We start from the raw sequence: 27,929 nt of genomic DNA, 5'->3' as shown, positions 1-27,929 counted from the left end.
TTTGAAGGAGAAAGAGACAGAGTGTATGTGGGGTGGGGGTGGGGGCAGAGAGATAGAGGGAGACACAGAATCTGAAGCAGGCTCCAGGCTCTGAGCTGTCAGCACAGAGCCCAGCTCGGGGCTTGAACCCACAAACCACGAGATCATGACCCAAGCCAAAGTCAGACGCTCAACTGACTGAACCACCCAGGCACCCCTGCATCCAGCTCATGATTTCAGCTCAGGTCATGATCTCATGGTCGGGGTCTAGGCTGAGCCTGGAGCCTTCTTGGGATTCTCTGTCTCCATCTGTCTCTGTACCCTTCCCCTGCTTGTGCTCATTCCTTCTCTCACTCTCTTTCAAAATAAATACATAAACATTAAAAAAATAAAGTGTGTAATTAATATTTTAGAGTATGTTCACTGTATTGCGTAGCCATCATCACACTAATTCCAGAACATTTTCATCATTGCTTCCCCCCCCCCCCACCCCACCCCAGTGCTATATAAATGATTTTTAATTTTGGGATTCTCTGGTAACATTAAAAAAAATTGGTAGTTAATTTCTACAATTTTTTTTTTTTTTTTTTTTTTAAATCTAGGGCCTACCATATATTAGGCAGAGTACTAGGTCCTGGAAGATGTTTAAGCAGATAATTTTAATTCATTGTATTTCTATAGGTCTAGTTCTCTTTTACTTTGAATGTGATTATTTAGTTTATTGATAGTAATATATTGGTAACTGAAACAAATCAAGAGTGTCACCTTTTTCAAACTTAGCTGGGTATGTGTGTTTTGGGCAATTCACATTTTTTGCTACTCTGGATATTTGTAAATGACTGCAGAATTGCTAGGAGTATTGATTTTGGGGTTACAAATAAATTTTAGCAAGTTGGCAAACTGGAAAATAAAGAATTCACAGATAATGAGGGTTGGCTATATATTCAAATCTCATGTAAAGATGAAGATCTTGAGTTTCTTGAAGTATTTATTTTCTGGCCATTTTAATGAAATTTGTTAGGAAAAGAGTGTCCTTGACTATTCATATTTTAGCGTGTTAATTTTTAAATGTACATAATGGCAAATAGCAGCTGTGTGTCAGAAGGCTTTTGCATGGTTGCAAGTTAGTTAAATTTGTAGCCCACCACCCCTTTCACTTCACACAGCTTAGATAGGAACTTTACTTAAACTATTTAAGAAATCAATTTCATGCCTCAGTATTTGATATAGTGCTGCTAGCTGTCCTAGTTCCCTGATTAAGTTTTATTTAGTGGGCAAAAGCAGAGACTGCCTTTTATAACTGTTTTCTTGGTTACAATACAAACTCAGAATAATGCAGCATCAGCAGTGGCCCTTTATATTCCAGAAGCATATGATAGCCTTATAGTACTGCCCCCCCCCCCCCCCATCTGACAATTCATGCCCTTTAATTGGAATATTTGGACCATTTACATTTAATGTAGCTTTCAGGAATTTGGACCTTACTGATTTGGGATTTTCAAAACTTTAATAAATATTTATAAATGTCCATTTGTGAATATTGATAATAAAGTATTATCATTAAGACATATCTCTTAAGAATCTCTATCACCTAGGGTTGACATTAAATGTAGATGGAATAAATTTATGTCTGCATAGTATGATATCTTTCTCAAAATATGTTTTTAGCCTTGCAAACTAATGCTTACACAAGTAACCTGTTTATCTAGTATGTTTATCAGTCAGTGGTGTTAACCCATGATGTAACATTCTGTTTAGTGCTCTGTAAAATAAAATAACAGGAAATAACACTGTTAATTACATGAACTTATATATAATTCTTTTTTATCAAAGCAAAATTTGGTATACTATTGTGTATATTACCTTTGTCCCTTTTGGAAAACCAGTAATGTTTCTGAACTTTTGGCTAGGTCATCGAGCTGTTTATATTGGTGTTCACGTCCCGTTTAGTAAAGAGAGTCGTCGGCGTCACAGGCACCGGGGACACAAACATCACCACCGGAGGAGAAAAGATAAAGAATCAGATAAAGAAGATGGACGGGAGTCTCCTTCCTATGGTAAGAGAAGACAGTAGTTCTCTGTTAACACTTGAAAATTCTCTCCTGGAAAGCTTTGTCAAAAAAGTGGAATATTTTCTTTCTTAAATTTTATGTCTGCTGTAATTTAGACATACATATTTTATAAGTCTTGAAGAATACTAATTGAAGTAATATTTTTTCTACAAGAAAGATACTTAGTTTATAGGCTAAGGTCTACTTAGGAGAAGTGAAAAAAGGAAGGGACTTTGTTTTCTTCATTGTATTCCAGCTTTGGAATCATAATAGTTGAGTCTTGACATGTACACTTCAGTTTGATGGGGATTTATTTCTTTTCTCTATTACCTATCTCATCATTTATATATGCAGGGAACAAATATCTGGAATCTTCAGGCTCCTGGACAAGATTAAATTTTTTTTTCATTTTTAAATACATTTTTTGGCTAGAAAATTTCATCCACTAAGCTGAACTACTCGGTTATCTGTGCAAATAAGAGTGCTCTGAGTTGATAGTATTGTCTATGAAAGGACAAGATTTTTGTTTGAAAGTAGACAAATATAGAAGTGCCAATAGACAGGAAATCAGGAAAAAAAAAAAGGCATAGTGTAGAGGAAAGAGAAAGTTATAATAAATATTAATGGTACTGATTTAAGTGGCCCTGAGAAATGCGTATGGTGAGAGCCAGAAAAAACAGCTGTGCAGCCTGAGGAGGACTCTTAAGACATTGCAGGTAGTGGACATCGAAGGCATCATTATTTTTTTAGGACATCATGGGCCTACATGGCCATCTCTACACGGGTCCTATGAGCATTCTAGAAAAGTTACGTGAGCAGTACCCTGTAGGCACTTGTGTGCTATGCCAAAGGACCATTTTTGTGAAGAAGAGGGAACGATGCCTATGTGTAATACAGCTACAGCATGTACGTTATGCCTTGCCAATTCTGTGCTAAGCATTCCACCAAGCTCTTGACATACACCCTTTGATTTAATCCTCTCTGCACTTTTAATCTAATTTTATTTATTTTTCGTTTTTATTTTAATTCCAGTTAGTTAACATGCAGTGTTACTCTAGTTCCAGGTGTGTGATATAATGATTCAGTTCCACACATTACCCAGTCTTTATCATGACAAATACACTCCTTAATCCTCATCATATCTAACTCATCCCCCTAATCCTTTCCCTTCTGGTGACCATCAGTTTGTTCTCTGTAACTAAGAGTCAGTTTCTTGGTTTGTCTCTCTGTCTCTCTTTTTCCCTTTGCTTGTTTTGTTTCTTAAATTCCACCTATGAGTGAAATCATACGGTATTTGTCTTTGATTGACTTATTTCACTTAGCATTATACTCTGACTCCATCCATGTCATTGCAAATGGCAAAATTTCATTCTTTTTTATGGCCCAATAATGTTCCATTGTATATATATATACCACATCTTTTTTAATCCTTTCAGTACTTTTTAAAAGACAGATATTGTTTTCAGTGTGTAGATGGAGACACTTCAGCTTAGAGAGACTAAGTGTGATGGGAATCTCTTAAAAAGCTGTACTAAAAGATAGTACATATATAAAACAGTAATTTGCAGACATTGGACAACAGGCAGTATGGGACTCTGACCTCTGAGAGAGGGGAAGCAAGATGAGCCTTGTGCTTGTCTGAGCATATTACCTAGAGACAGTTTTTCCAGGCCACAGCACAGGAAGGGAATCTGGAACAGAACCTTCCCTGAAGGCTCTCAGAGTTGAGATGGAGTTTGGAATTTGGGAAGGCCAAAGAAGCTAGTCAGGTGTGGAGTGCCAGAGAATAGAGAGCTATACACAGAGACGGTTCCAAAGGTTGAAGAAGGATTCTTTGAATCTTTGGTGGAGTACTAGTTTAAGCCAAAGGAAACTACTTGAGGCCTGAGAAGTAACCATCAGAAGGCAGTAGGCTAACTAGTTCTTGGATTTCACGTAAGACTGGGAATAGGGTGTGTTCCCATCAGTCAGAGTGGAAAGACCTTGACATACAGGGCATTGTGTAGAGTTCTCAGAAGGGTATTGCCATAATAGCAGGTCTTAATTAGTTTTGCACTAAAAACTGCAGTAGATCTCCAAAAATTTTTAAAGCAGGTCTTGAAAGAATTAAATTAAATTAAAGGTCTTTGCCAGAACAAAGTATAATACTACTAAAAGAAATACTGTAAAATCTAGCACTTAAACATGTAAAGTTCACACTATCTGATATCTACAGATTACTTGAAATATGAAAAATAGGAAGATATGAGCCATAACCAAGAGAAATAAATCAGTAGAAACAGATCCAGAAATGACAGAATTGATAGAATTAGAAAACAGCATGTTAAAGCAACTACACTGTTTACTTTGAATGTTCAAGAAGATACAGGAAGATGTAACTGTGATGAACAGAGAATTTGGAAATGTAAGAAAGCCCAAATGGAACTTCTAGAGATGAAAGATAAGGTATCTTAAATTAAAAATACCCTAGGTAAGATTAACAGAGGATTTGACTCAACAGAAAAAAAGGATCAGTGATTTTGAAGACAATAGTGATAGAAACTACCCCAAAGTGAAACAGAAAAGCCTAGAGTGAATAGAGCATCAATAATTTGTAGACCAATATCAGTTAAGAAGAAATATGAAGAGAACCCCACAAAGGCACATAAAAATTAAATCGCTGAAACCGGGGTGTAACAATCTTAAATGAATATGCATGTAGTAAAAGCTTCAAAATACATGAAGCAAAACTGATAAAATTGAAAAGATAGACAAATGTATTGTTGTTGGATACATTTATAAGGTTGTAGATTTCAACTTTCTTTTGTCAGTAATGGATAGAACAAGTTAAAAAATCAATAAGGATATAGAATACCTAAATAACATTATCAGATGGATTGATATTCACATTCATTGAGCCCTCCACCCAAGAAAAGCAGAATATTCTAGCCCATAAACAAGTCTTAATACATTTAAAAGATTGAAAGTGTATTCTCTGACCACAGTAGAATTAAACTACAATAACATCAAGAAAAATCCCCAGATGTTTGGAAATTAAACAGGATGCTTCTCAATAACCCATGTGTTAAAAGCAGTCACAGCAGAAATTAGGAAATATTTTGAACTCATAAAAATAAAACACAGTACTGGCAATAATTGAGATAAAATCTTGTGAAGTGAGAACATGCTTCTGATGTGCAGGTTCCTTTAGCATGGTACTGTGCAAAGTTAGACTGCCCATATGTATTGAGAATTGTTAGATGCAGCCAAAGCAATGCATAGAGGAATATTTATAGCACTTAACCCTTATATTAGAAAAGGAAGATCTGAAATGAGTGACTTACATTTCTAACTTAAGAAACTAAGAGAAAACATAGAGCATAGTAAACCAAAGTAAGGAAAACAAAGGGAAAATATAAACCAAAGCAGAAATAAATAAAATAAAACTCAGAAAAACAATAGCAGAAATCAGACTGAAATCTGATTCTTTGAAAAAACCAGTAAAATTGATAAACTTGTAGCTAAAGTGATTAGGAGGAAAAAAAAAAAAAGATATAAATTACCAGTAGCAGAATATTTCTGTACATACACTACAGATATTAAAAGACTAATGAGGGAATATTATGGATGATGTTATGCCAACAAAATTGATAATGTAGATGAGATGGGGAAATTCGTTAAGAATAAAAGCTACTAAAAATTGATAACCTAAATTACCCTATATGTATAAAGAAATTAAATTTGTAGTCTAAAACAGTTCAGCAGTGGAAATTTACTCCCACAGAGCTCATGGATGAATTCCATCAAACATGTAAGGAAGAAATTACACAGACTTCCAGACAATTGAAGATGAAGGAACACTTCCTAATTCATTTTTATGAACCCAGCATTACCTTGATACAGAAATTAGATACAGATATTATAAGAAAATGAAATTACAAACTAAGTATTTCCCATGAATGTAGTTTCAGAAATTCTTAACAAACTAAAAACATATTTTATACAGCAGTATCTAAAGAGGATACTATGACTGTGTTAGGGGGAATAATGCCTACCAAGATGTCCCAATTCCTAATGCCTGGAACTTGTGAATGTTAATCTTACAGCAAATTTGAATTTACAGATGTGATTAAGTTAAGGATTTTGAGATAGGGAAGTTATAGTGGATAATACAGGTTGGCCAGTTACAGTCACAGGGGTCCTTACTAAGAGGCAGTCCAAAGATCAAAGAAGTAGTGGATGTGACCACAGAAGCAAGTGATTGTAGTAAGGGGGAAGTGTTCAGACCCAAAAAATGTAGGCAGCTTCCAGAAGCGAGAAAAGGTAAGGAAATGGATTTTCCCCTAGAGCCTGCAGAAGGAACCAGGCCCATGATGTTAGTACTGTAAGACTCCAGAATTATATATAAGAGAATAAATTTGTGTTTATGCCACCAGGCTTGTGGTAATTTGTTACAACAGCAATAGGAAATTAGTGTGATAACCTGTGGAAAAGCAGAGTTGGTGTAAAGTTTAACTATCAATATAAATAATCATATTTATACTATAAAGGAGAAAAGCCATATAATTATCTCAGTAGGTGCAGAAAAAGCCTTTGACAAAATTCCATCCTCATTTATGATAAAACTCTCAGCAAACAAGGAATAAGAGAAAACTTCCTCAGACCGATACAGAGCATCTATTAAAGAAACTTCTTTAATGTCACGTTTAGTGCTGAAGAGATGTAGTGCTTTCTCCTTCTGATTTGGAGAGAGAGAGGCAAGGTTGTTCTGTGCTGCTTCTACAGAACATAGTACTGGAGGACCTAGCCTGTGTAATAAGGCAAGAAAGAAATTAAAGGCCTACAGCTTGCAAAGGAAGAAGTAAAGCTGTTTTATTTACACATACAGGATCTTGTATCTAGTAAATCCTGAGCAGTCTATGAAACTACAGAACTATGTGCGTTTAGGAAGGTTGCACTCTACAAAATCAATTATCTTCCATATATTTCTCTAGTAGCAAAGAACAGCCAGAAATTGCCACTTACAGTAGCACCAGAAATACTGCTTGGGGATAAATCTGATGAAGGAATTGCAAGACCTAAAAATGTTGAAAATTTCAAAACATCAGTAACTTCAGTCACAGTATGTTTTAGTTTGTCCTGCATAGGTCCAAGGGTAGTCCTTTTATATGAAGATCCATGTGATATACATACTGGAAAATTTTCTATTACAGTTTTTATTGCTTTTTCCCCATTCTTTGTGTTTTCTTCATTCTGGGGTTCTTCCTGTTTGATTGTCTTTTTCTTTCTCTTTCTCTTTTTCTTTTTCGTTTTCAAGTTTATTTGTTTTGAGAGAGAGAGTGTGAGCAGGGAGGGAGGGAGAGAGAGAGAGAGAGAGAGGGAGAGAGAATCCCAAGCAGGCCCTGGCTCCAGCATAGAATGTGATGTAGGGCTCAGACCCATGAACCTGAGGTGAAACCAAGAGCGTAACCCACTGCACTACCCAGGTGCCCCCTGGTCGATTTTCTTACTCTGTTCTCTACATCTCTGAACCTTCTGTTTCCCATCTTTTTATTTGTCATCGATGCAGTCTGTCTAATTTCTTCAGATCTGTCTTTTCCTATGTGAATTCCTTCTACTCTTTAACCTGTTCATTGCACGTGTAAGTGCCTGGAGGTTTTGTTTACTTTGGTGTAAATTTTGAGTTTGACTTCCTGTCTCTTATTCAGCAGGATTCGGTTTTGTTTTCAATTGGTGCTTTTGGTTGTTTGGTGGCCACAGGGCTTTCAACTGTCCTGGACTAGGATTTATACTGATTTCTCTTGAGAGCCTGTACCGTGTAGTTTAAATTCAGATGCCACAAGTGCGGTATCTGTTTCTTAACAGTGACTTGTCCTGCCTCCCTAACCTCAGCTGACAAGAGTTTTACTTCTCTACGATAGCAGGAAAGGCCACTTTCTGTAGACCCCTAGCTTTGCTTTTTCTCATCATTTTTTGGACCTTGGAGATTTTCCTTTTTCACTCTTGAATTTAGCTACATATTAGATATTTTTACAAATTCTGTTTTCTCCAGCATGTTCTTGTATTTTGAGTGAGAAAAAAGTCCTGTCTTTGAGCACAGTGTTCCATGGTTTTGGAAGTTGCTTTTTTTTATTTGTTTTTACATCAGTTATAAGATTAGTTTCACTTGTTTATCTTTTTTTAAAGATTTTATTTTTAAGTAATCTCTAAACCCAACGTGCAACTTGAACTTACAGCCCTGAGATTCAGGGGTCAAATGCTCTACCAGCTGAGCCAGCCAGGTATCCCTCATTTGTTTATTTTTACCATACAGTTTTTCTTTTTTTGTCTGTGGAGGTGACCTCTGTGTGAGACTCTTATTTCCAGATTGTTGGTCCTCGTTTCCTTCAAAATTTATAGTATTTTAATAAAAGAGTTTATTTATTTATTTACTTATTTATTTATCACAAAAACATGTCACTTTCAAACTGAGTTTATCTTTGAATGAATTGTGGCAATTTCTGAGCGTATTTAAATTCTTTTGTTAAGACACACCATCCCAAAGAGTTCAGTTCATTCTTGGCACTGAAGATGATGATGAAGAGCACATTCCGCATGACCTCTTTACGGAAATGGATGAACTGTGTTACAGAGATGGAGAAGAGTACGAATGGAAAGAAACCGCCAGGTAGTAATACTGAGTCTCAGTATTTAGTTGGCTTTTCTTGATTTCTTCTTGTAATGTAAATATAATGAATTTATGAGCTACCTGGTGCTTTGAAATACCGAGCAGAGAATTTCCTCGTGTCTAGAAGTTACATCTTCAGTGTATCTCTTAATTCTCAAAATTCGTTTTCTTAAGGAATACTTTAATACAGCACAGAAGGCAATTATGTTAATTGTACTTTCTAATGTCTTTGACTAGAGAAATACATTTGAAAAAGTCATGATCCTGCTGCATATTTTCAGTTTCAAAGAGAATTAGAAGTGGAAACTATGGAAATTCCACAGCGGGTCACTGTTGCGATAGAGTAGGAGGAGGAGCTGTAAGGTAACCTGGGAGGATAGATACTGTGGACTATTAGTTTGATTTGCAGAGATGTGTCTGTAGCCAAACTTTGTGGTTGTTGGTGGTGATCTTTGTTTATCTTTAAAAGAACAGGTTTATGTGTTTCATACTAAAAGAAGCAAATAATAAGGATTTCATTATTTATAATCCTCATTATTTATAAAATATTTTTTATGTGTTACACATTTCAGATGGCTGAAATTTGAAGAGGATGTTGAAGATGGCGGTGACCGGTGGAGTAAACCTTATGTGGCAACTCTCTCTTTGCATAGTCTTTTTGAACTCAGAAGTTGCATCTTAAATGGAACAGTCATGCTGGATATGAGAGCAAGCACTCTAGATGAAATAGCAGGTTATAGTAGTCTGCCTTTTTTAATATTTAATTTGCACTGCAATTAGGGGTATTTAAGTTAGGGAAATGTGGTGGAATTTTAGACCCTTGATTTAATAGCTCTGTGTTGAGTTTCCATCCTGTGTGGGACCACATGAGGAGTACACATATAAAGAACACCTTTTGTCTTTAATGGAGTTTAGGAGATTGAGTTAGACAGTCCCACCTACAGTACCAGCAAGAAAGTGACTAGTGCCATAAGTGGGATATGCGGTCTGTTCCGGGAAATGTAGAGAAAAGAGCTTTTGTTTCTTCAAGTTTTGGACAAAGGTATCTGGGGAGGATCCACGAGTACATTAAATGTATTACCTATTTTTAGACTGAACACATGGGAACAAGGAACAGGTGGTACAAGGAAAAAGAAAGTAATCTAAGGAGGAGGAAGAAAAGGAAGAAAGGTCTAGAAAGTATAGAGAGGTATGAATTTCATATCAAAGTCAGTTCCCTGTGAATGTACAGATTTCTTGAGTAGGAGACATTTACTTTGGCTTTGCAGTAATCGCATAATACAATGTAATATTTTCATTATTTACAATGTAATGTTTTATAATCCAGGGTCCACTTGTATGCCAGTCTCTAGTCATTGTGTTAATGTTACAGTTTACCTGCTAGGTAGGTTGATTCCAGTTTTCTGTTAGAGGACTTTTACAGGTTTCAAAACTTGACTCTTTATCTCAAATTAGTGGCACTGTTTAAAAAAAAAAAAAAGATATATATTTATTTATTTATAGGTTAAAAGTAGTTACAAATACAGTTATAAAAATAATCCAGCCCCTACAATAATGTATCATATGGCATTACATCAATTCCCCCCACCCCCTTCACACCCCGATGTACTCATCTTCCTAGAATTTATTACTTCATGATATTTTACCTTTTCATTTGCTCACTGGTATTTCTACCTCTGGAGGAGTGAGAGCAGAAACTTGATCTGCTTAGTTAAATGCTATATTTCCAACACATAATAGGCAGATAGTTAATTACTGAATGAAGGAGTCCAGATATCCATCTATAGTTTTGATGAAAAATATGAAGTGAAGCAATAAAATACCTTCATGTTTTAGGAAGCCAGTATTATTGAATATTCACTTTAATAGAATTTATTGTGTCCATAGCAGGAAAGCACTTGCAACTACAGGGAAGCTATTAGTGTGGCCCCTTTATAAAGGTCCCCTTTATAAATAAATAACAGGACTTATTAAAATAAGGGTCTCCTTGTAACTTGTTTATTTTCCTTAGATAAGGTTCATATTTATCTTACATGTACATTATACAATATCAGAAGAGAATAATACTTTCTAGAACTATTTAAAGATCGTATTTTTCAGTAAGGTTCCACTTACAAATTATTGCTTACTCTGTGTTACAGTCATCCAAGGGTTAGCTTCTTTAGTAACAATGGCTGCTATCTATTTATTTTTCTTTCAATAGATATGGTATTGGACAACATGATAGCCTCTGGCCAACTGGATGAGTCCATAAGAGAAAATGTCAGAGAAGCTCTTTTGAAGAGACATCATCATCAGAATGAGAAAAGATTCACCAGTCGGATTCCCCTTGTGCGATCTTTTGCAGATATAGGCAAGAAACATTCTGACCCTCACTTGCTTGAAAGGAATGGTGAGATAAGTTGTGGCATCCAATTTTCGCTAACCCTTCCGCTCTAACAGCATTCCAGTCTAGTACAGTTAGCATTTGGGAGAAGAAAGATATTTCTTACAGATAATTCTGTGTATCCCTTTAGTATCCCTTTTAGTGTATCCATTTTAGTATCCCTTTTATTCTTTTTAAAAAATAATGTTATCTTTGTATTTAAAACATATCATTTCTAAAATACCATTCTTGACAACGTGACCATTAATCTGTAGAAATCGTTTAGATGAAAAAATTTAAAATTCACTCTAGTTAAAATGGCACATTTAAGTATTGGTGACATACAGAACACTCTCACTATAGCTAATCCTGAATTCCTTCTTCCTATTTATTTTGCTTTTTTGTTTTTGTCAAGAATTCTCGTATAATAAATGAAGGAGGCATAAATTATGATCTGTAAGGTTAATCTTCTTAAAATTCCAAGTCTTGGGTTTAAACTTTTATTATCTGTATTCGAGTTTTTCATAGTGATTTTTCTCTTTGTTTCCTGAGTTTACTTTATTTGCTGCACAGAAACAAGTGTTCTGGCATTGTTTTGATGATTTCACTGCCCTTTATTTGTACAGTTTGTGCAAGTTTTTATGGATGTTTTGTTCTTATGCTAGGGATGACCTCCCCGATGTCCTCCTAACCTCTGAGAGTGGCACGGACCCACATGTTCCAGCTCTCCGCCCTCACTCGTGGTCTGGTAGTGGTCATGTGGGGATACAGCAGTGTTCTTGTAGCCGGTTACCTCTGTCCCTGTTTTAAGACTGGAGCGCCCGGAGGCTTTGCCTCCCTCTTTTTAAAGTAGAAGAATACAGCCCTGGGGTTCTATTTTGGCTCTCAGAAGAGAGCTCTGAAGACAGTGACTCTGCAAAAGCTACATACAAAGGGTTGGAGTTGCTTATGAGGGTCATTCTTGCCTCTAGCTGCTGCCATTACTCAAGGCCTAAAAGGATTAGAGTGAAGAGGAGTGCAAGATGGGCCACAGTGTCTTTCTGCTCCTCCTTTCTGTCCCGGCAGTAATAGTATGGCTTTTAAGTGTTCTCCAAACAGCCATTGGTGATGGGATTTAATACATCTGAAGTTTGACAGTAATCGTCTTTTGCAGCTCAGTGTAAACATACTCCAGACCATCTTCTGAGCGTTTGACCATTAGAACTCTTTTTAATCTGTTTAAGGTTATGCCTCTGTATACGTAAGTGACCCTAAGAATAAAAGAAATAATTACACTTACTTCGGGGCGTAAGTGTAATTTTAAAGCAAGCCACCTGTGTCACATTTTACCTCTCGTTTTCATCTTTCATGTAGTGTATACTCTCAACTTTTGGGAAATGAGTTCATTTACTCAGAGAGACCCTATTGAATCTTTTTTGCTCATGTGGATGGTTCCTGATGATTCCCTGATTGTCATTTGGTTCCTTTTAATCGTAACACAATGGCTGTTTTCTTTTAAATGCCGTTTTAGCATGGACATTCTGTTATTTTGTTGTGTTATAGCTGTAAGCTAACAGTTTTTCTGCATGTAGCTTTTGTTTTAAACTAAATGGTGGTGGTTTGTTGATTCATATGTCTTGAGATCTCTTGAGTATTTGGCTTTGATAACTTAGATCATATGGGATTGTCTGTCATACCATATTTTTCCTAAAATCAGTGTTATTTTACTAAGGTACATGTCATAGAACACGAGGTGTTTGAAATATAAATATATATGACCTTTGGAAATATGCTAGACTTATTTCGTTATTGCCATTGTTGGTGAAAAATACTTTATTATCTAGCTGGATTAAACAATTGTATTATTTAATTTTATCTGCTGTATTAGAAATGGAGGCATATTTCAGGACATGTGTTAATATCTTTAGAGAGCGCAAGAATATCCTTTCAAATCGACACTATATTTTTATTTTTAAAAAATTCCTATAATTTGTCTTATGTTTTAGAATTTTACCTGGGAGCACTACCAGTAGATGATGCTCTACTAATACGAAAATTTGATATCAACTTTAAGTTAAGAGTTATTAGCTAATGTCGACTTTTATTGTGACAGATAATTGTCTGTAGCAGTTCAGTACAGTTTAGGAAAAATACACTGAATATAAGCTATCAGTACTTGTAAGTTTTGTTTAGGGTTTTATTTCTTGGATTATTCTTAAATCGTATTCTCATTTGCTGTTTATTATTTGTCAACTTTGCATTGATATTATTTTTTTTTTAAAGCTATATGATTGGGCATTGTAATTACTAACAGAATATTCCCCTGCCCAGTCTGTCATTTGCATTGTTTTGTATTTTTTGTTTTGTTTTTTTGGATACACCTTCAGAGAATGAATGGTAATTTCAGCAACTTTTCAGTGACTTTCTCACATTTAGAAATCTCATTGCCATGCTAACTCTGATAGCATGGATTTCAAATTTGGGGCTTCGGAGCTTGCAGTTTACATTGTAAATTGATTTTGTGAGTGTGAGTGTGTGTGTGTGTGTGTGTATGTGTGTGTGTCTCAATTTGCCTTCTGCAGCGAACTTCATCGTGTTTCATTTATTTGTTTTGTCTCAGGGGAAGGCCTGTCAGCCTCCCGCCACTCTTTGCGAACAGGCCTGTCCGCCTCAAACCTTTCCCTGAGAGGAGAGTCGCCTTTCTCCCTTCTTCTCAGTCATCTTCTTCCTTCTTCAAGAGCTGGAAGCCCTGCAGGCTCAAGGTGTCCAACCCCAGTACCCACCCCTCAGCACAGCCCTCCTTCCAGCCCTAGCGTCAGTCGCCCGACCTCCAGAAGTTCCCAGCAGAGTCAGCCTCAGGCCCCAGAGCTGCTGGTCTCACCTGCCAGTGATGCTGTCCCCACAGTAGTAATTCATCCGCCCGAGGAAGACTCGGCAGCGCCCACAGGCCAGGAGCAGAAGGCTGAGGACAATGTTGGCATGACTCCAGGCAACTATTCACACCCTCCGTGTGCGGTGCCCCCTGCCGCTGCCTCTCTTGCACGCGGAATGCCTCTCAGCACGGAGCTTTAGCAGCAAATGTACCTCATGCTTACAACTTTGACTTGTGCATGGTTTGTTTTTCTTATAGCGTATGGTAGAAGGGAGCGTAATTCTTAGAAAATTTTAACCTCCAAAGCGACTCCAAAGAAGATACACATAATGTAGCCCTTTCAAGAATTTTCAGACGTTTTACGGGTCAGGGCATTTGGATAGTTCAGAAAAACGTAGGAATTTTTAGAAGCGATCTTTCGATTTGCCGTGATTTTTAAAAAACGGTGGCTTTTCTTCTTGTGCGCTTCATTCATGATGTGATGAACGCATGTCGGACATAAGTTGCATGAGGCGATATGCCTCTTAATCTACTGTTCCGTGCTTTTATCCAAAGAGTGCAGTGTATTTTAACCTTCCTGACACAAATAGGATCGAATGTTCTCTTCCTCTTTTTGTCTCTGAGAAGATTGAAGTTCTCCAGTGGCTACCTGGAAGGAATCATCATGATTTTAAGGCTAGTTTTATATTTGGAATAGACTTTAATTGTTCTCTGTTGAATGCCATATCTATCTTTAATCCAAATTCACCTTGAAATTTTCAGGACCCGTAGTCGTGGCTATAGCAATCCTGTAGTCGTAGCGAGGATCTCTTTTTGTCTGTGAATTAGAAAAATTATTTCTTAGTGGGTAAAAGGGGCATAATTCATCTACGGTTATATATTATGGTAATATTGGCTCTCTGTAATATATTGGTTATACATATGTTTAAACATCTATATCTTTCCACCCAGTTTATATAAAGAAGTCTTCTTTAGTAACTACTTCTTACTGACAGCTAAGCGTGTGACATAGGAATGCGAGCTACTGGTTTTCACCACACAGGTATTAATTACTGCATTTTTCCATAATACTGAGAACACCTAACACTTCACTGATAGCTTACGTTTATTATATTGGCCTACTTAATGTCTAGGCAAAGTGGTGTAAGTTAGGTGGATACACCCATCTTCAGAGACTTCAGACTCAGAAAAGTTAAATAACTTCCCGAGTCATGCAACTAGTAAGTGACAAGCCTAAGTCCTCCGACAAAATCCTCATGGTCCTACCACTAGATGACAGACTTCTCTGTATTGAATTTCCCCAAACATACCCAGTGTGTTTCATCAAGGCTCATTCATTGTAGTTGCCAAAATGTATATACTTTTAGAAATAAAAAGATGGAAGTAAGGTGGATAAATCATTGTAACATTAATTATGATGACAGTTACAGCTACTATTGTTTAATATTGTTCCACACACAGTGGCATAATGATATAAATATATCGTATTTATAATTCTAACAATTTGATGAGGTTCATCCCTGTTTTACAAATGAAGAAAACAAAGACATTAAAGGTATTCAGATCATACCATAAATGACCAGAACAAGGAATTGAACTCAGATCTATAATATTTCATTGCAGATTTTGGTACTTCATGGAAAATATATAATGAGGGAACTGAACAAAAAGAAAGAAATAACTAGAATTATTTACTTGGAAATAATTAGCACTCTTTTTTATTTTATTTTTCCTTAAAAAAATCTTTTTTGACTTTTTTTTATTTTTGAGAGACAGAGACAGAGTGCGAGTGGGGAGGGGCAGAGAGAGAGCGAGACGTAGACTCTGAAGCAGGCTCCAGGCTCTGAGCTGTCAGCACAGAGCCCAGTGCGGGGCTCGAACTCATGAACCGTGAGATCATGACCTGACCTGAGCCGAAGTTGGACGCTTAACCAACTGAGCCTCCCAGGCACTGCTTTTTTAAAAAAATAAAATTTTGGGGGGGCACCTGGGTGGCTCAACTGATGGTTAATCAACTGATTAACCATCTGACTTCGGCTCAGGTCATGATCTCACAGTCTGTGAGTTCGAGCCCCACATTGGGCTCTGTGCTGACAGCTTAGAGCCTGGAGTCTGCCTCAGATTCTGTGTTTCCCTCTCTCTCTGCCCCTCCCCTGCTTGTGCTGTCTGTCTTTCTCTCTAAATAAATAAATACATAAATACATAAATAAATACATACATACATACATAAATAAATAAATAAATAAATAAATAAATAAATTTCTTTCAAAAAATGTTTATCAGCACTTTTAATTTCAAGGAACCAGCAGATTCCATGGACACTGTCAGTGCAGAGCCTCATGCAGGGCTCGATCTCACAAACCATGAGATCATGACCTGAGCCAAAATCAAGAGTCAGATGCTTAACTGACTGAGCCACCCAGGCACCTTGAACAAAAGTGATTTTAAAGTTAATTCCTTGCATTTGTTTTTACCTGTATCTAGGCATTAACACTCAGCATTTCTTGTTTTACCAGCTTCTATGAGGAGCTATAAATTCTCTATAGTAACTAGGAGGTGACATATGAGTTCACAGTGGCTTGTTAGGCCATATTGTTAACAGGATAAAAGTAGCAATTACCTGAAAATCGAGGAACATTATTAAGCTGCTTTTCCTCCTTTGCTAAAAGTATGCCATGAGATTTAAAGAAAATAAATTAGAATGGAGGGAAAAGAGGGAATTTCTAAAGGTAAGAAAAAGCTCCTAATTACTGTTTGAAGACATCTATAGAAGGTATGTAATTAAAATAATAGGGACAGCTATATGTTATTCCCTTGTTTAATTGCCTTTGGTGCTTCAAGCACCTAGAAACTCTGGTTGAGTGTCCTTGAAGTCTGATGTTATGTTACAGGAGGAAGGTGGCCTCAGTATCATTTTGGACAGGGAACGAAGTTATTTTCCTAACAGTTCCATTTTAGAGACTAACTACATGTAAAAGAGTTAAGCTGTTTTGTAGTATTTGCAACAGTCTTCTGACTTTCAGCCGTGGCGCTATTGACATTTTGGGCTGGACATGCCTTTGTCATAAGGGGCTGTCCTGTGCAGTGTAGGATGTCTGACACCATCACGGGCCTCTGTTCACTAGCCGCCAGTTACACTCCCTAGTTGTGACGACCAAAAATGTCCCTACATCTTGCCAGATGTGTCCCGGCGGACAAAACCTTCTCACTTTGAGCACCTCTGCTCCAACTCCTTTTTTTTTCTTTTTAAGTTTTTTAAATGTTTATTTTTGAGAGAGAAACAGCATGAGCAGGGGAGGGACAGAAAGAGAGACGGAGACACAGAATCCTAAGCAGGCTCCAGGCTCTGAGATGTCAGCATGTTTCACCAGCTGAGCCCCCCAGGCGCCCCCCCCTCCCCCAACTACTTTTATTTTCAAACCTTTAGTGACAGAAGACTCTGATATCTGATATCTTTGATTTATCTTTCTCTAGTTAGATATGCTGTTGTGAGAAAAAAATGTAAGGGCAAAATAATAGATTTACCAAACTATGATTTTTAAATCCGAGTATTGATTTTATATGTACATACATTGCTTCTTCTTTTAAGAAAATACAAAGAAATTCAGTCTATCTGCGCTAATGATATTTTTAACTTTGGGGAATTTACTCATGTAATCCTGAGCACCAGAAATTTACTGCACAGACGGGGAGACTTCCTTTACTGATTGAGGAAACAGCTTTATCTTAGCTGAGACTGTGAAGGACCATGTAGACATGATCATGGTGAACAGCTCTAACTTGTACTTGGCATGCCCATTTTAATAGGTTCCGGATGACCAGGTTAACCTAGCCGAATGACTTCGGATCATGTTCTGGCTTTATCAGTATGGGTTCCTCCTCATTTCTTCTTCCCCTTCCCGCTGTGTCCTTACGTTCCCCCCATGGTCTTATCCTGCTCTTCTCTCCGGAAGACGGTGGCTGAGGCAATTCTGGGGAATTGCACATGTTTTCTTTTGATTATGCATCTGTGGATATAATACATTTAGTAGTTAGAAGTATATGTACTGATGTTTATGTGCAGCTGCCGCCAAGGCCTTAATGATAGTCTTCATTTTCCTGTATGGAAGTCAGTGGAAGCCACTGAAAACTACGAGTCAGCTTTTTTTTCTCCACTTGGGCAGTGTATTTTAATAAAGGAATTAATAGAGGAATGGACCTTGTTCTGGAAGTTTAGAGACGAAGGTCAAAGAAGAGGGATCATAATAACTTGGCTAAGCTAAGGTGGTGAGAAAGGAGCTAAGTTTTAGGAACTAGTGTTTATTTCAGAATTGTTTAACACTTCCAGAGCATCTAGCTAAATAGTTTGCATATGCCTTTTTTTTAAGGTTTTATTTTTAAATAATCTCTACACTGAGTGGGGAGCTGGAACCCACATCCCCAAGATCAAGCATCACACACTCCACCTGCTGAGCCAGTCAGGCGCCCCAATAGTTTGCATATGCTTTTTATACTTACGGTTTTGGGTCACGGCAACATTCTGTGACAGAGAAGGGGGTATCAAGAAACGTCTTTGGTCATTGAGGTTAAGCAGTAGGCTCAGATGACTTGGTTTCAGTTATTAGTTACAGTGTGTTTCAGAAAAATGAAAATTCCATTAGATGCATCAGATGTAGCCCATGTGCTTACAGTTCAGGCGCTTCACTAATACTGACTTTAAAGTTTATAGGATTTAAGCACAAACTGCTTAACTGGATTTCTGTGGATCACTGGATTGTGGTGAGTGGCAGAGTTAAAGTTAAGTCAAGTCTGTTGTAATTCACTCCAGCACCTTTTCTCCTGTGGTACTCTGTGTTTGGGGCAAGATTATATATTCTTGAACTAGAATATCCTGGGTGTTTTTGAAAAAATGAGATACATTTAATGGTAGAAATCTGTGTTACGTACTTGATAAATACTGAGATTGGAACTTTTTGCAAAATTCATAGTGGTAATGATTGGGTATAGGCTACAGGTTATTTTTAGGTTATTTTATTGTGAAATATTGCTGCTGAATGTTACTTGAAGTGAGCATTCTAATGATTGCACATTTATCTACTGTTTGTAATCCAAACAAGCTAATTTTACAGGTTTGTCTGAGTCTTAGTTTTAGTGAGTTGAAGTCACATGGCTACCAAGTGGCAGAGAGTGCTGCTTTCTTTTTTTTTTTTTTTTAATTTTTTTAAATGTTCATTTTTTGAGAGACAGAGTGCGAGCGGGGGAGGGGTGGAGAGAGGAGACACAGAATCCAAAACAGGCTCCAGGCTCTGAACCGACAGCACAGAGCCCGATGGTGGGGCTCGAACCCACAAACTGTGAGATCATAACCTGAGCCAGAGTCAGACTCTTAGCAGACTGAGCCACCCAAGTGCCCCAGAGAGTGCTTATTTCAACACAGATATGTTTGACTATAAAACCCTTAGTCTTTGTTATTTATATTGTAAAAACATTGCTACTATCTTCCCAAGTTCTGTTTCTTAGGAATAATGGCAGGAGGCAGCACATAAATACTACCTGAGAAATGAAATTGTTGAGGAAGTTGTTATGGTGGATTTCTGAGTCGCATCTAGGGTTTCTCAGAAAGTAAACGATGTCACTCACGTCAGTGTGCCACATGCAGTGCGACTCGCATGTATGTCAGATGTGTTAGAAGCGCGTTCCCCAGGTACTCGTAGTGTGAGCTGACCCAGATCTTCCATCTTCTGTGCTCCTCACCTACTCACATTTTTTTTTCTTATTGGCAAAAGACCACCGTTTTCGTACATTCCAGTTATTTTAAATGTTAAAATAAACAGCCTCATTGTTGCTTAAAATTTTACTCTGGTCTTGCTCGTATGGTACTAACACCTGGCACTTTTTTTTTTTTTTTTTTTAACCTTGCACATTTGCTTTTGATAAATTATCACTTTCAGGATATGAGCAGAGTCCATTTAGAAAGTGAATTTCCTCCTTACTAATTTGGATTTTGTTGTTGTTGTTCTTAAATTCAAATTCAGGTGTTTTGGCCTCTCCACAGTCTGCACCTGGAAACTTGGATAATAGTAAAAGTGGAGAAATTAAAGGTAATGGAAGTGGAGGAAGCAGAGAAAATAGTACTGTTGACTTCAGCAAGGTAATTCTGTTGCTCTCTGTAAATCTTCATAATCATCCTTATTGAGAAAATCACTGGCAATGTGGCTTTATTAGCGCTGATTATGATAATTTTTTAATAGATTGGGGTTTATAAGCCTGCATGTGATGCTTGTGATATGTAACTTAGGTTCAGAAATTATGAGAAGGGTAATAGTCCAAGAGCGTTTGAATGACTTTGTTTACTAGTTTCAGGAATGTTGACAAAAGACTATCTGAATAATATGGGATTTCCATCTATACCTACCCATAGATGAAACTTCAGTACCTTTTGAGTTACACTCATTTGTTCTGGGGCTGCCCCCCACTGGAAAGATTAATTTTGGGAATGATGTTATAGCACTGGCGATTCAGCCTTTTCTTGGCCGTAATAAGATCCCAGAATTACTGTCTTAGGGTGTCAGTACTTTCTGGAATGTCCCTGGGAGACATAATCGGCGTTTGCCCATGGGTAGGTAAAGGCATGGATTTAAAAACAACTCCCCTATCTGAACTATGATTTTTTGTTTTGGTAGATGCGTATTTAGATGAAATAGAAAAAGAAAACTTCAAAATTTCAAAAGAGCAGGGCAAGAAACTCCCAAGTTCAAATTACAGTGGACTATAAAGCATACTCTCTGAGTACTGCTTCTGAATCGTTGATTCTGTGTGGCTGTTACAATTTTTTGATAGTATCAGTTTGCTTGCTATAAGATGCTCTCTATGTTAACATTGTTGTATCCAATTTAAGACTTTTAATTAAATACGATTATTTCAAGTAAGATTCATTTTTCTTAGGCTTTTTATTTTATGGTGCAAAACCTGTAAATCGCATTTTGCAGAAGAGGAGTGCAAATGATGGTTTGCATTGTAGCTTTGCTTGAGCTACCAGTTCTAAAATTACAAAAGGCCTTGCATAAGGTACATTAACTTATGCAGAAAGGCTACCGTATTTTTAATTCTTCCGGTCTAACTTGATCATATTTTGACTGGTGCTTCTGTTGCTTCAAATGAGTGAGGAGTGTTCCGTAACTATACTGCAGTTTATCCTTGTTAAATGGATTAAATGTAACTTACATTATAGATCTCCTCTAGACATGGCAGGTGCCGTTTATTTTTGTTCCTCTGTCACAGTTTTACTTTTCTTTACTTGGCCTATCCTTGTGTACACCTTGTCTCCTGTCGGGCAGGAGTCTGCCTCCTGGCACTGTAGTTGTGGCACACTGGGTGTGGGACTCAAGAGGCCCGCTGTAAGTGCTGCTTTTGTTTTTAATAGATAGCCCTGTAAGTGGTTGTTTAGTGATGTGTGTGAAACTGCATATAAATGAAATTCCCATACTTTGATATTCTGTTTATAGCCTTTTCTTTGTAATTATACACAGACGACTAAATTTGATGTTATAGCACTGTCCTATGTCTATAGCGATAAATGGCTATTTATTTTAGTTTTAAATAAAAATAAAAAGAACTTTTTCCACTTAATGAAAATACTGGGGAATACACAGAACGCTCTAAAATAAAAAGTACTTATAAAAAATATGTATAAAATACAAAGGGGCTAATTCATTTCTAAGATTAAGTAAAAATAATCATGAAATGAATATTTTTTAGCACTGTGTATAATTTCATGAACCACTGTTAGTTTGTGAGCTGTATTTTTGTCCTTAGTAGTTTTTAATGAATAGTGCTATAATCACTGAAAATTTTCTCTAGTTTGTATGTTTGATAACTTAGATCTCTGAAGTAGTAAAGATTATGACAATTAAAACGGTTGGGAGCATTGTTTGATAGATGTGTTTTGCTTGCTTTTTTGTATTTGTCTACTCCATTCTTTACATGGGTGGGGATTTTGGTGTTTATCCATTAGATCACCAGTTTTGATTAGCAAATAGTAGTCTTGAAAGCATTTTTTTTCTTTCTTATTTCCCTCAAAATAGTTATAAATGCCATGCAGATTTGATTTTTAATTATTACTTATTTGTCAATAGGTTGATATGAATTTCATGAGAAAAATTCCTTCAGGAGCCGAGGCATCCAATGTTCTGGTGGGAGAAGTAGACTTTTTGGAAAGACCTATAATTGCATTTGTGAGACTGGCCCCTGCTGTTCTCCTCTCGGGGTTGACTGAGGTCCCTGTTCCTACCAGGTAATGTTCTCAGCATGTCCAAAATCTGAAAAGTTTTATCTATTGATAAAAGGGATAAAAGCTTACTTTAATTAATATTTTCATTGCACTGGATGCTTTGACTAGTAGAGCATAAAAGAGTTCTCTTTCTTTCTGGAATTAAAAAAAAACAAAAACAAAAAGAAAGCATCCTTTGAAAAATACTTAGCTGGGGGCGCCTGGGTGGCTCAGTCGGTTAGGTGTCTGACTTTTGATTGCAGTTCGGGTCGTGATCTCAGGTCGTGAGATCGAGGCCTGTGTCGGGCTCTGGGCTGACAGTGGGGAGCCTGCTTGGGATACTCTCTCTGTGCGCCTCCCCTGCACTCTGTCTCTCTCTTTCTCAAAATAAATAAATAAACATTTAAAAAAATAATACTTAGCATTTGTACCTTTATAAGAAGTTTGGTGTTTTAGGAGCTTTGGTTTAAAAGACAATGGCTCAGGTTCAGACAGATGTATTATGCCCTGTGGAGTCAGAATGGAGTTGAATCCGGAAAGGTCAAGTCTGACTTAATTTTTCATTTATAGAATGAGGATATGATTACTCCCTCATTGATGATTGATAAGTACCTCTGAATTAAGCAAAATGCTTTGTTCTGACCTGACCAAAATTTTCTGTTCAATATATGTAATTTAAAAAGGGGGAATATCCATAAGAATTAGCAAGTTGTGTTATAGAGGATGATCAATTTGTTAGTTAACCGATTTAATTATAAACTTAATTGTAAATAAGAGTAATTTTTAAAATCTTTAAAAAATCATTCATATAATATTAAATATGAAGAATTAATTGCCATTTGATTGGAATACGTGTGCCTATTTTTAGTATGCTTTCCTGAGTTGCATTAGTGGTGCAGTGTTAAGGTAAGTGAGAAAAAATAATTCCATAGATTCACACTTAAATTCTCATAAAGCAAGAAGGTGAATGCTTCCAATTTGGACAAGTGTGAATATTAATATTTTACTGTGGTGTTCATGAGGATGTGGTAGGCAGCTAAATGCTTTTTTATTTAGACACTTACAAATAAATAAAAAAATAAAATGTGAGGTTTGATGTTAAATTTGTGGAGCTATACATAAAAATTATTTTTCTTTCCATAGTCCCTTATTTACTCATTAGAGTCTTTATCCAGACTGTGGTTTGAGGGGTTGTGACTGTTTATTTGTACACACTGAATTTACTAGGCAAACCTTACTTGTAAGTATTTAATAGGATTGGTATTTACTCAATTTACTCATTTACCTTTTTTTCAGTACAGATCAGATCAAATTATTTACTCAAATTCAAAAGGGTAAAGGGAATGGGAACTTGTAATGTAGAACACTCAATTCTTGAATCACTCGTTTACCGTAAGGAGGATGGGGAGCAGGAGGTCGGTAGAAAGTTTATGAGTGCCTTGCCTAGTTTTGACATCTGCTTTAGTGTGAGTAGAGTTGTTGTCATTTTTTTTTTCTGGTGATTGGTGTGCGGGGATGGAAAAGAGGGCTGAATGTGGTTTCCGTGCTTACATTGGAATGATTTCTTTATGACTGCCTGTGTTTAGGTTTGTGTTATTTGTATTTAAGTCTGTGTATTTTAATGTTTCTTTAGGTTTTTGTTTCTGTTATTGGGTCCAGCAGGCAAGGCACCACAGTACCATGAAATTGGAAGATCAATAGCCACTCTCATGACAGATGAGGTAATTAAAATGCCCTATGAGGTGGACACTGTTTACGTGGTATATAATATAAAATCCCTTTGAAGTGGAATTTCAATCCTTTCGAAATGGACACTGAATGTAAAACATATATGTCAATTACAGTTCTCTTTTTGTTCATAGTGAAGCTTAAAAAATTGTCCTTGCTGTTTGTACTCTTTTATTCACTCTTCAACCATTTACCTTTGGTAAGATCTTCAAGACCTTTCTGTCAAGATCACTGGATACTCTTTGTCCCCCAGCCCCTCCACATCTGAGATTATTGACTACCTTCTTGAAATTTTCTCCATCTTGAATTTCAGGATATCATTTATTTGGGTTTTGCTCAGGACTTTGTCTTTTCCCCTTTTCCTGCTTTTTTTCTCCATAATTTCTCTCTCCCATTTTTGAACCCCTTCATTGAGCTTGGCCTATATTGACCAGGACTTTTGTTTCTCTTTGGGGGAGAGTTTTGTAATCAGGTGTTAGACATGTCTGCCTTATGTCCCTAAAGCATCTGAAATTCCACATATCTGAACCTGACCTCCTTTCTCTGTCCTGTCTCAACCACTTAGTCACCAGATTCTACTGATTTACCTCAATGTGTTTTGCATTTAGTCTGCCATCTCCTTTCCATCTCCACGGCCATTTCTCTGGCTTGGACGCTCTCACCCTTTTTTCGTTGGCAATTAACATGGACTTTATGGATCTTTCTCTTACAGTATTTTCCTCTACACTGCTAATAACATGCAGATTTGAATATATCGTTAATATCCAGATGTATCTTGCTATATATGTATGTTTATATTTAATTCTTGACCATTGTCTTCAAAGGGTTTCCCTGATCAAGCCTCCGCATATTTCTTGAAACTTTTATCCTACTACCACTACTCACCCTTCCTTCCCCATTTTTTTTCTGGCCACATTAGCTTCCTATTAGTTCTGATGATTTATGCTCATTTCTGCCTCTGAACAAATACAGTTGCTCTTCCCTTTGCCCAAGTGTCCTTCCATCATCCCATCCCACCATTTGCATGGTTTTTGTCTCATCTCATTCAGATTTCTCCCAGAGTGTTACTTCCTCTTAGACTTTCCTCGGTCACCCTTTTCTTCTCCATCAACTTTCTTTCCTTAACGCTGCTTTATTTTTATCAGAGTATTTATTATTACTTGCAGTTACATACTTAGGTAATTACTTGTTTTGCTGTCTTTCCTCCTGGGGAAAAACAAAGAGTTCTGAATGCAGGGACTTTGCCTTATCTATGTCCAGTGCACTATCCACAGTGCTTAAAATTGTGCCCAGCAAATGGTAGGCAGACAGTAAATATAAGTGATCAAGTACCTGACTTTTTAAGTAAAATATTTTGCAGATCCATGCTCATTTCTTAGGATAAATGACCCTAAAATGTCATAGAAATCGAAATGACATGCTACAGTATTATTTTATTCTGTAATGACTAGTAACCATTTCTCATCCAGAATACTCTTTTTAAAAAAGGTGTTCTGTCTTAATGCATCACTCTTTTCTTTTGTTGGTTGATTGTTATTAATTCATCTGATAATGCAATTAGTGGGTTACTTTTTATGGTTGTTACCCTGGGTGGAATGGAGACCTGCCTGGGATAAGAGTTTAGGTAATTAATTACCTTTGTTTCAGATTTACTTGTAATATCTAGAGTAGGTTTACTATATGTAGAATTTTCTTTCTTCTTTAAAATCCTTTCACTCAATTTTTTTTTTCTGTAGATTTTTCATGATGTAGCCTATAAAGCAAAAGACAGAAACGACCTCTTATCTGGAATTGATGAATTTTTAGATCAAGTAACTGTCCTACCTCCAGGAGAGTGGGACCCTTCCATACGCATAGAGCCACCAAAAAGTGTTCCTTCTCAGGTAAGATTGCACACAACCCTGTGAGTTGCTTTGTCCTAGTTAAAATATCTTTGGATAGGTTATACATTTTTATGATTCACAAATCAAAACTGTGTAAACGGGTACACTCAGAGCGGTTGTGTCCCTGTCATGTTCCCTTTACCTTCTTACCCCTGTACCCACCTCCCGTGGAGCATCATTGTCCTTCTAGTTTGTATTCAGTCCAAGGGGATGCAAATATAGCCCTGTTTCCTCCTTTCTTACCAACATACCATATGTCCTGTTCTGCACCTTGCTTTTTTTTTTAGTATAACAGTATATCCTGGAGATGTGGATCAGAAGACATCACAGAAATATGTCTTATTTTTCTCACAGCTCTGTTTTATTTCATTTATGGATATACTATAGTTTATGCTGTTCCTGGGCTCAGGTTGTCTTCAGTCTTTTCCTTTTCTAAGCCGTATCACAATATTTGTATGCCAATTTAGTCTTGTGCAGGTGTATCTGTAGTGTCGGTTCCCAGAAATAGGATTGCTGGCTCACGTGGAACCTTTTTTATAATTTTAGTAGATATTACCAGAATCCCTTCTTACTGGGTTGTGCTGTTTTGGACACCCACAGTGATGAATGCCTCTTTCCCTACAGCCTCGCTAACAGCGTGTTATCAAACTTTTGGATACTTGTCAGGTGGATAGGAATCTTTATCCTACTATGTCAGGTATTTTAAAGTGGTTTTCATTTACATTGCTATAATTAGTGAAATCGAATATTCCTGGATATATTTTGCTCATTGCAACCACCCTGCTCCCAAAACACACAAAAACCATACCTTTTCTTAACATTTAAATCATTTGTTGATCCTTTGGAGTTTATTGTGGTGTATCATGTGGAATATGCATCTAGCTTTATCTTTTACCTACATTGCTGCCAGTTTGTTCCAGTTTATTAAAAAGTTGAGCATTACTCCCCTTGATTGGTGTTGTTGCCTTATCGTTTTGTAAATTTCCCTTTGCTTTCAAGTCCTTCTGGAATTTCTTTTCCATTCCATTGGTCTCTCTGTTCATGGACCAATTCCATACTTTAATTTCTGAGGCTTTTTGGCATATTTTAATATCCAGTAGGTCTAGATTCATTCTTGACCCTTGTGTTACTCTTGCTTTCCTGAATTTTCTTGGCTGTCTTTGTAGATTTATTTTTCTATGTAAGCTTTAAAATGAGCTTTTAATTTCCAGAGCTAAAACCTGATTTCTAAAAAACTGTGATGGCAGTTAAATTTGTAAATGAACTGAGGGAGAGTTGACATCTTTTAACATTGAGTCATTCAAGAACATGGTATGTTTCCCCCTACTTGTTTTCCGATTTCAAGTTAGTTTCTGTGTCCTTAAGGAATGCCATAAAATTCTCCTTTATCTACACTTTATATACTTGGTGAATGTATTCTGGGCATTTTATCTTTAAGGTCTGTATTGTAAATGAGGTTTTGTTCTGTTATATCTTCACTTTGTTACTTTTATATATAAAGGCTCTTTGTTACTGAGTATTTCTTTTTTATTCTCCTCCCTTTCTGAGTTCTTTCATTGTATGTAATAGTTTTTCAGCCATGTCATCTGCAGTCAGATATTTTGATCTCTCCTTTTCTCCTTACAGCTCTAGTGTATTTTCTGTTGTCTGATTGTATTGGCTGAAATCTCTAGTAATGTTGAGTGGCAGTTGACTTTAAATGGGCATTTCTTAATTTGTTCCCAATTGTAGTTAGTGTCCCTAATGTTTCTTTCATTAAGTTACTGACATTGAAGCCAAAATACACATTTTATCATGCTCAGAAAGAATCCAATTAAAGTCTGTTTCATTGAAGTTTTTAATGTAAGTGGATGTTAAATTTTTCAAATGGCTTTGTAGCATCTCTGGAGATGATTGTATGACCTTTGATCATTTATTGTGGTAGACCATATTAATAGGTTCTTTAATTTGAAAACACTCTTGCGTTGAATGAACCCAAATTTGGCTTCAGAATGCTGGTCGCCTACATCTAATATTTTAAGTTGTTTGCATCACTGTAAGTAGATTGGTCCGTAGTTTTTTGTGCAGTCTTCTGGCTTTCATATCTTTCTTCTATTTATTTCATATCTGTAAATTTTCCCTTCCCTGTTTTTTTAAAACTTTAAATAGCTAGAGTAATTTGGTTCTAAAAGTCTGGAA

The 27,929-nt window shown here is 36.7% G+C and overlaps 1 protein-coding gene across 21 annotated transcripts in view; it reads left to right on the top strand.

Annotated features, from left to right (window-relative positions):
* SLC4A7 (solute carrier family 4 member 7) overlaps window positions 1–27,929 on the top strand; it is a 111,154-nt gene that overhangs the window by 44,538 nt on the left and 38,687 nt on the right. For 4 of the 21 annotated variants that reach the window (XM_045037719.1, XM_045037714.1, XM_045037716.1 and 1 more), the window contains exons 3-12: window positions 1,890–2,036; window positions 8,538–8,676; window positions 9,249–9,409; window positions 10,880–11,068; window positions 13,641–14,009; window positions 19,907–20,022; window positions 21,209–21,268; window positions 22,007–22,164; window positions 23,774–23,861; window positions 25,605–25,751. In XM_045037719.1, the coding sequence (XP_044893654.1) occupies window positions 1,890–2,036; window positions 8,538–8,676; window positions 9,249–9,409; window positions 10,880–11,068; window positions 13,641–14,009; window positions 19,907–20,022; window positions 21,209–21,268; window positions 22,007–22,164; window positions 23,774–23,861; window positions 25,605–25,751 (1,574 nt within the window). The remainder of the gene's footprint in view (window positions 1–1,889; window positions 2,037–8,537; window positions 8,677–9,248; window positions 9,410–10,879; window positions 11,069–13,640; window positions 14,010–19,906; window positions 20,023–21,208; window positions 21,269–22,006; window positions 22,165–23,773; window positions 23,862–25,604; window positions 25,752–27,929) is intronic. The other 17 variants (XM_023260634.2, XM_023260631.2, XM_019810821.3 and 14 more) reach the window with 7 other exon arrangements.

This window comes from Felis catus, chromosome C2 (assembly GCF_018350175.1).
Source record: "Felis catus isolate Fca126 chromosome C2, F.catus_Fca126_mat1.0, whole genome shotgun sequence".
NCBI classification, from domain to species: domain Eukaryota; kingdom Metazoa; phylum Chordata; class Mammalia; order Carnivora; family Felidae; genus Felis; species Felis catus.
Note: the sequence above shows the minus strand (reverse complement) of the source record. Positions and strands in the feature narration are given on the sequence as shown.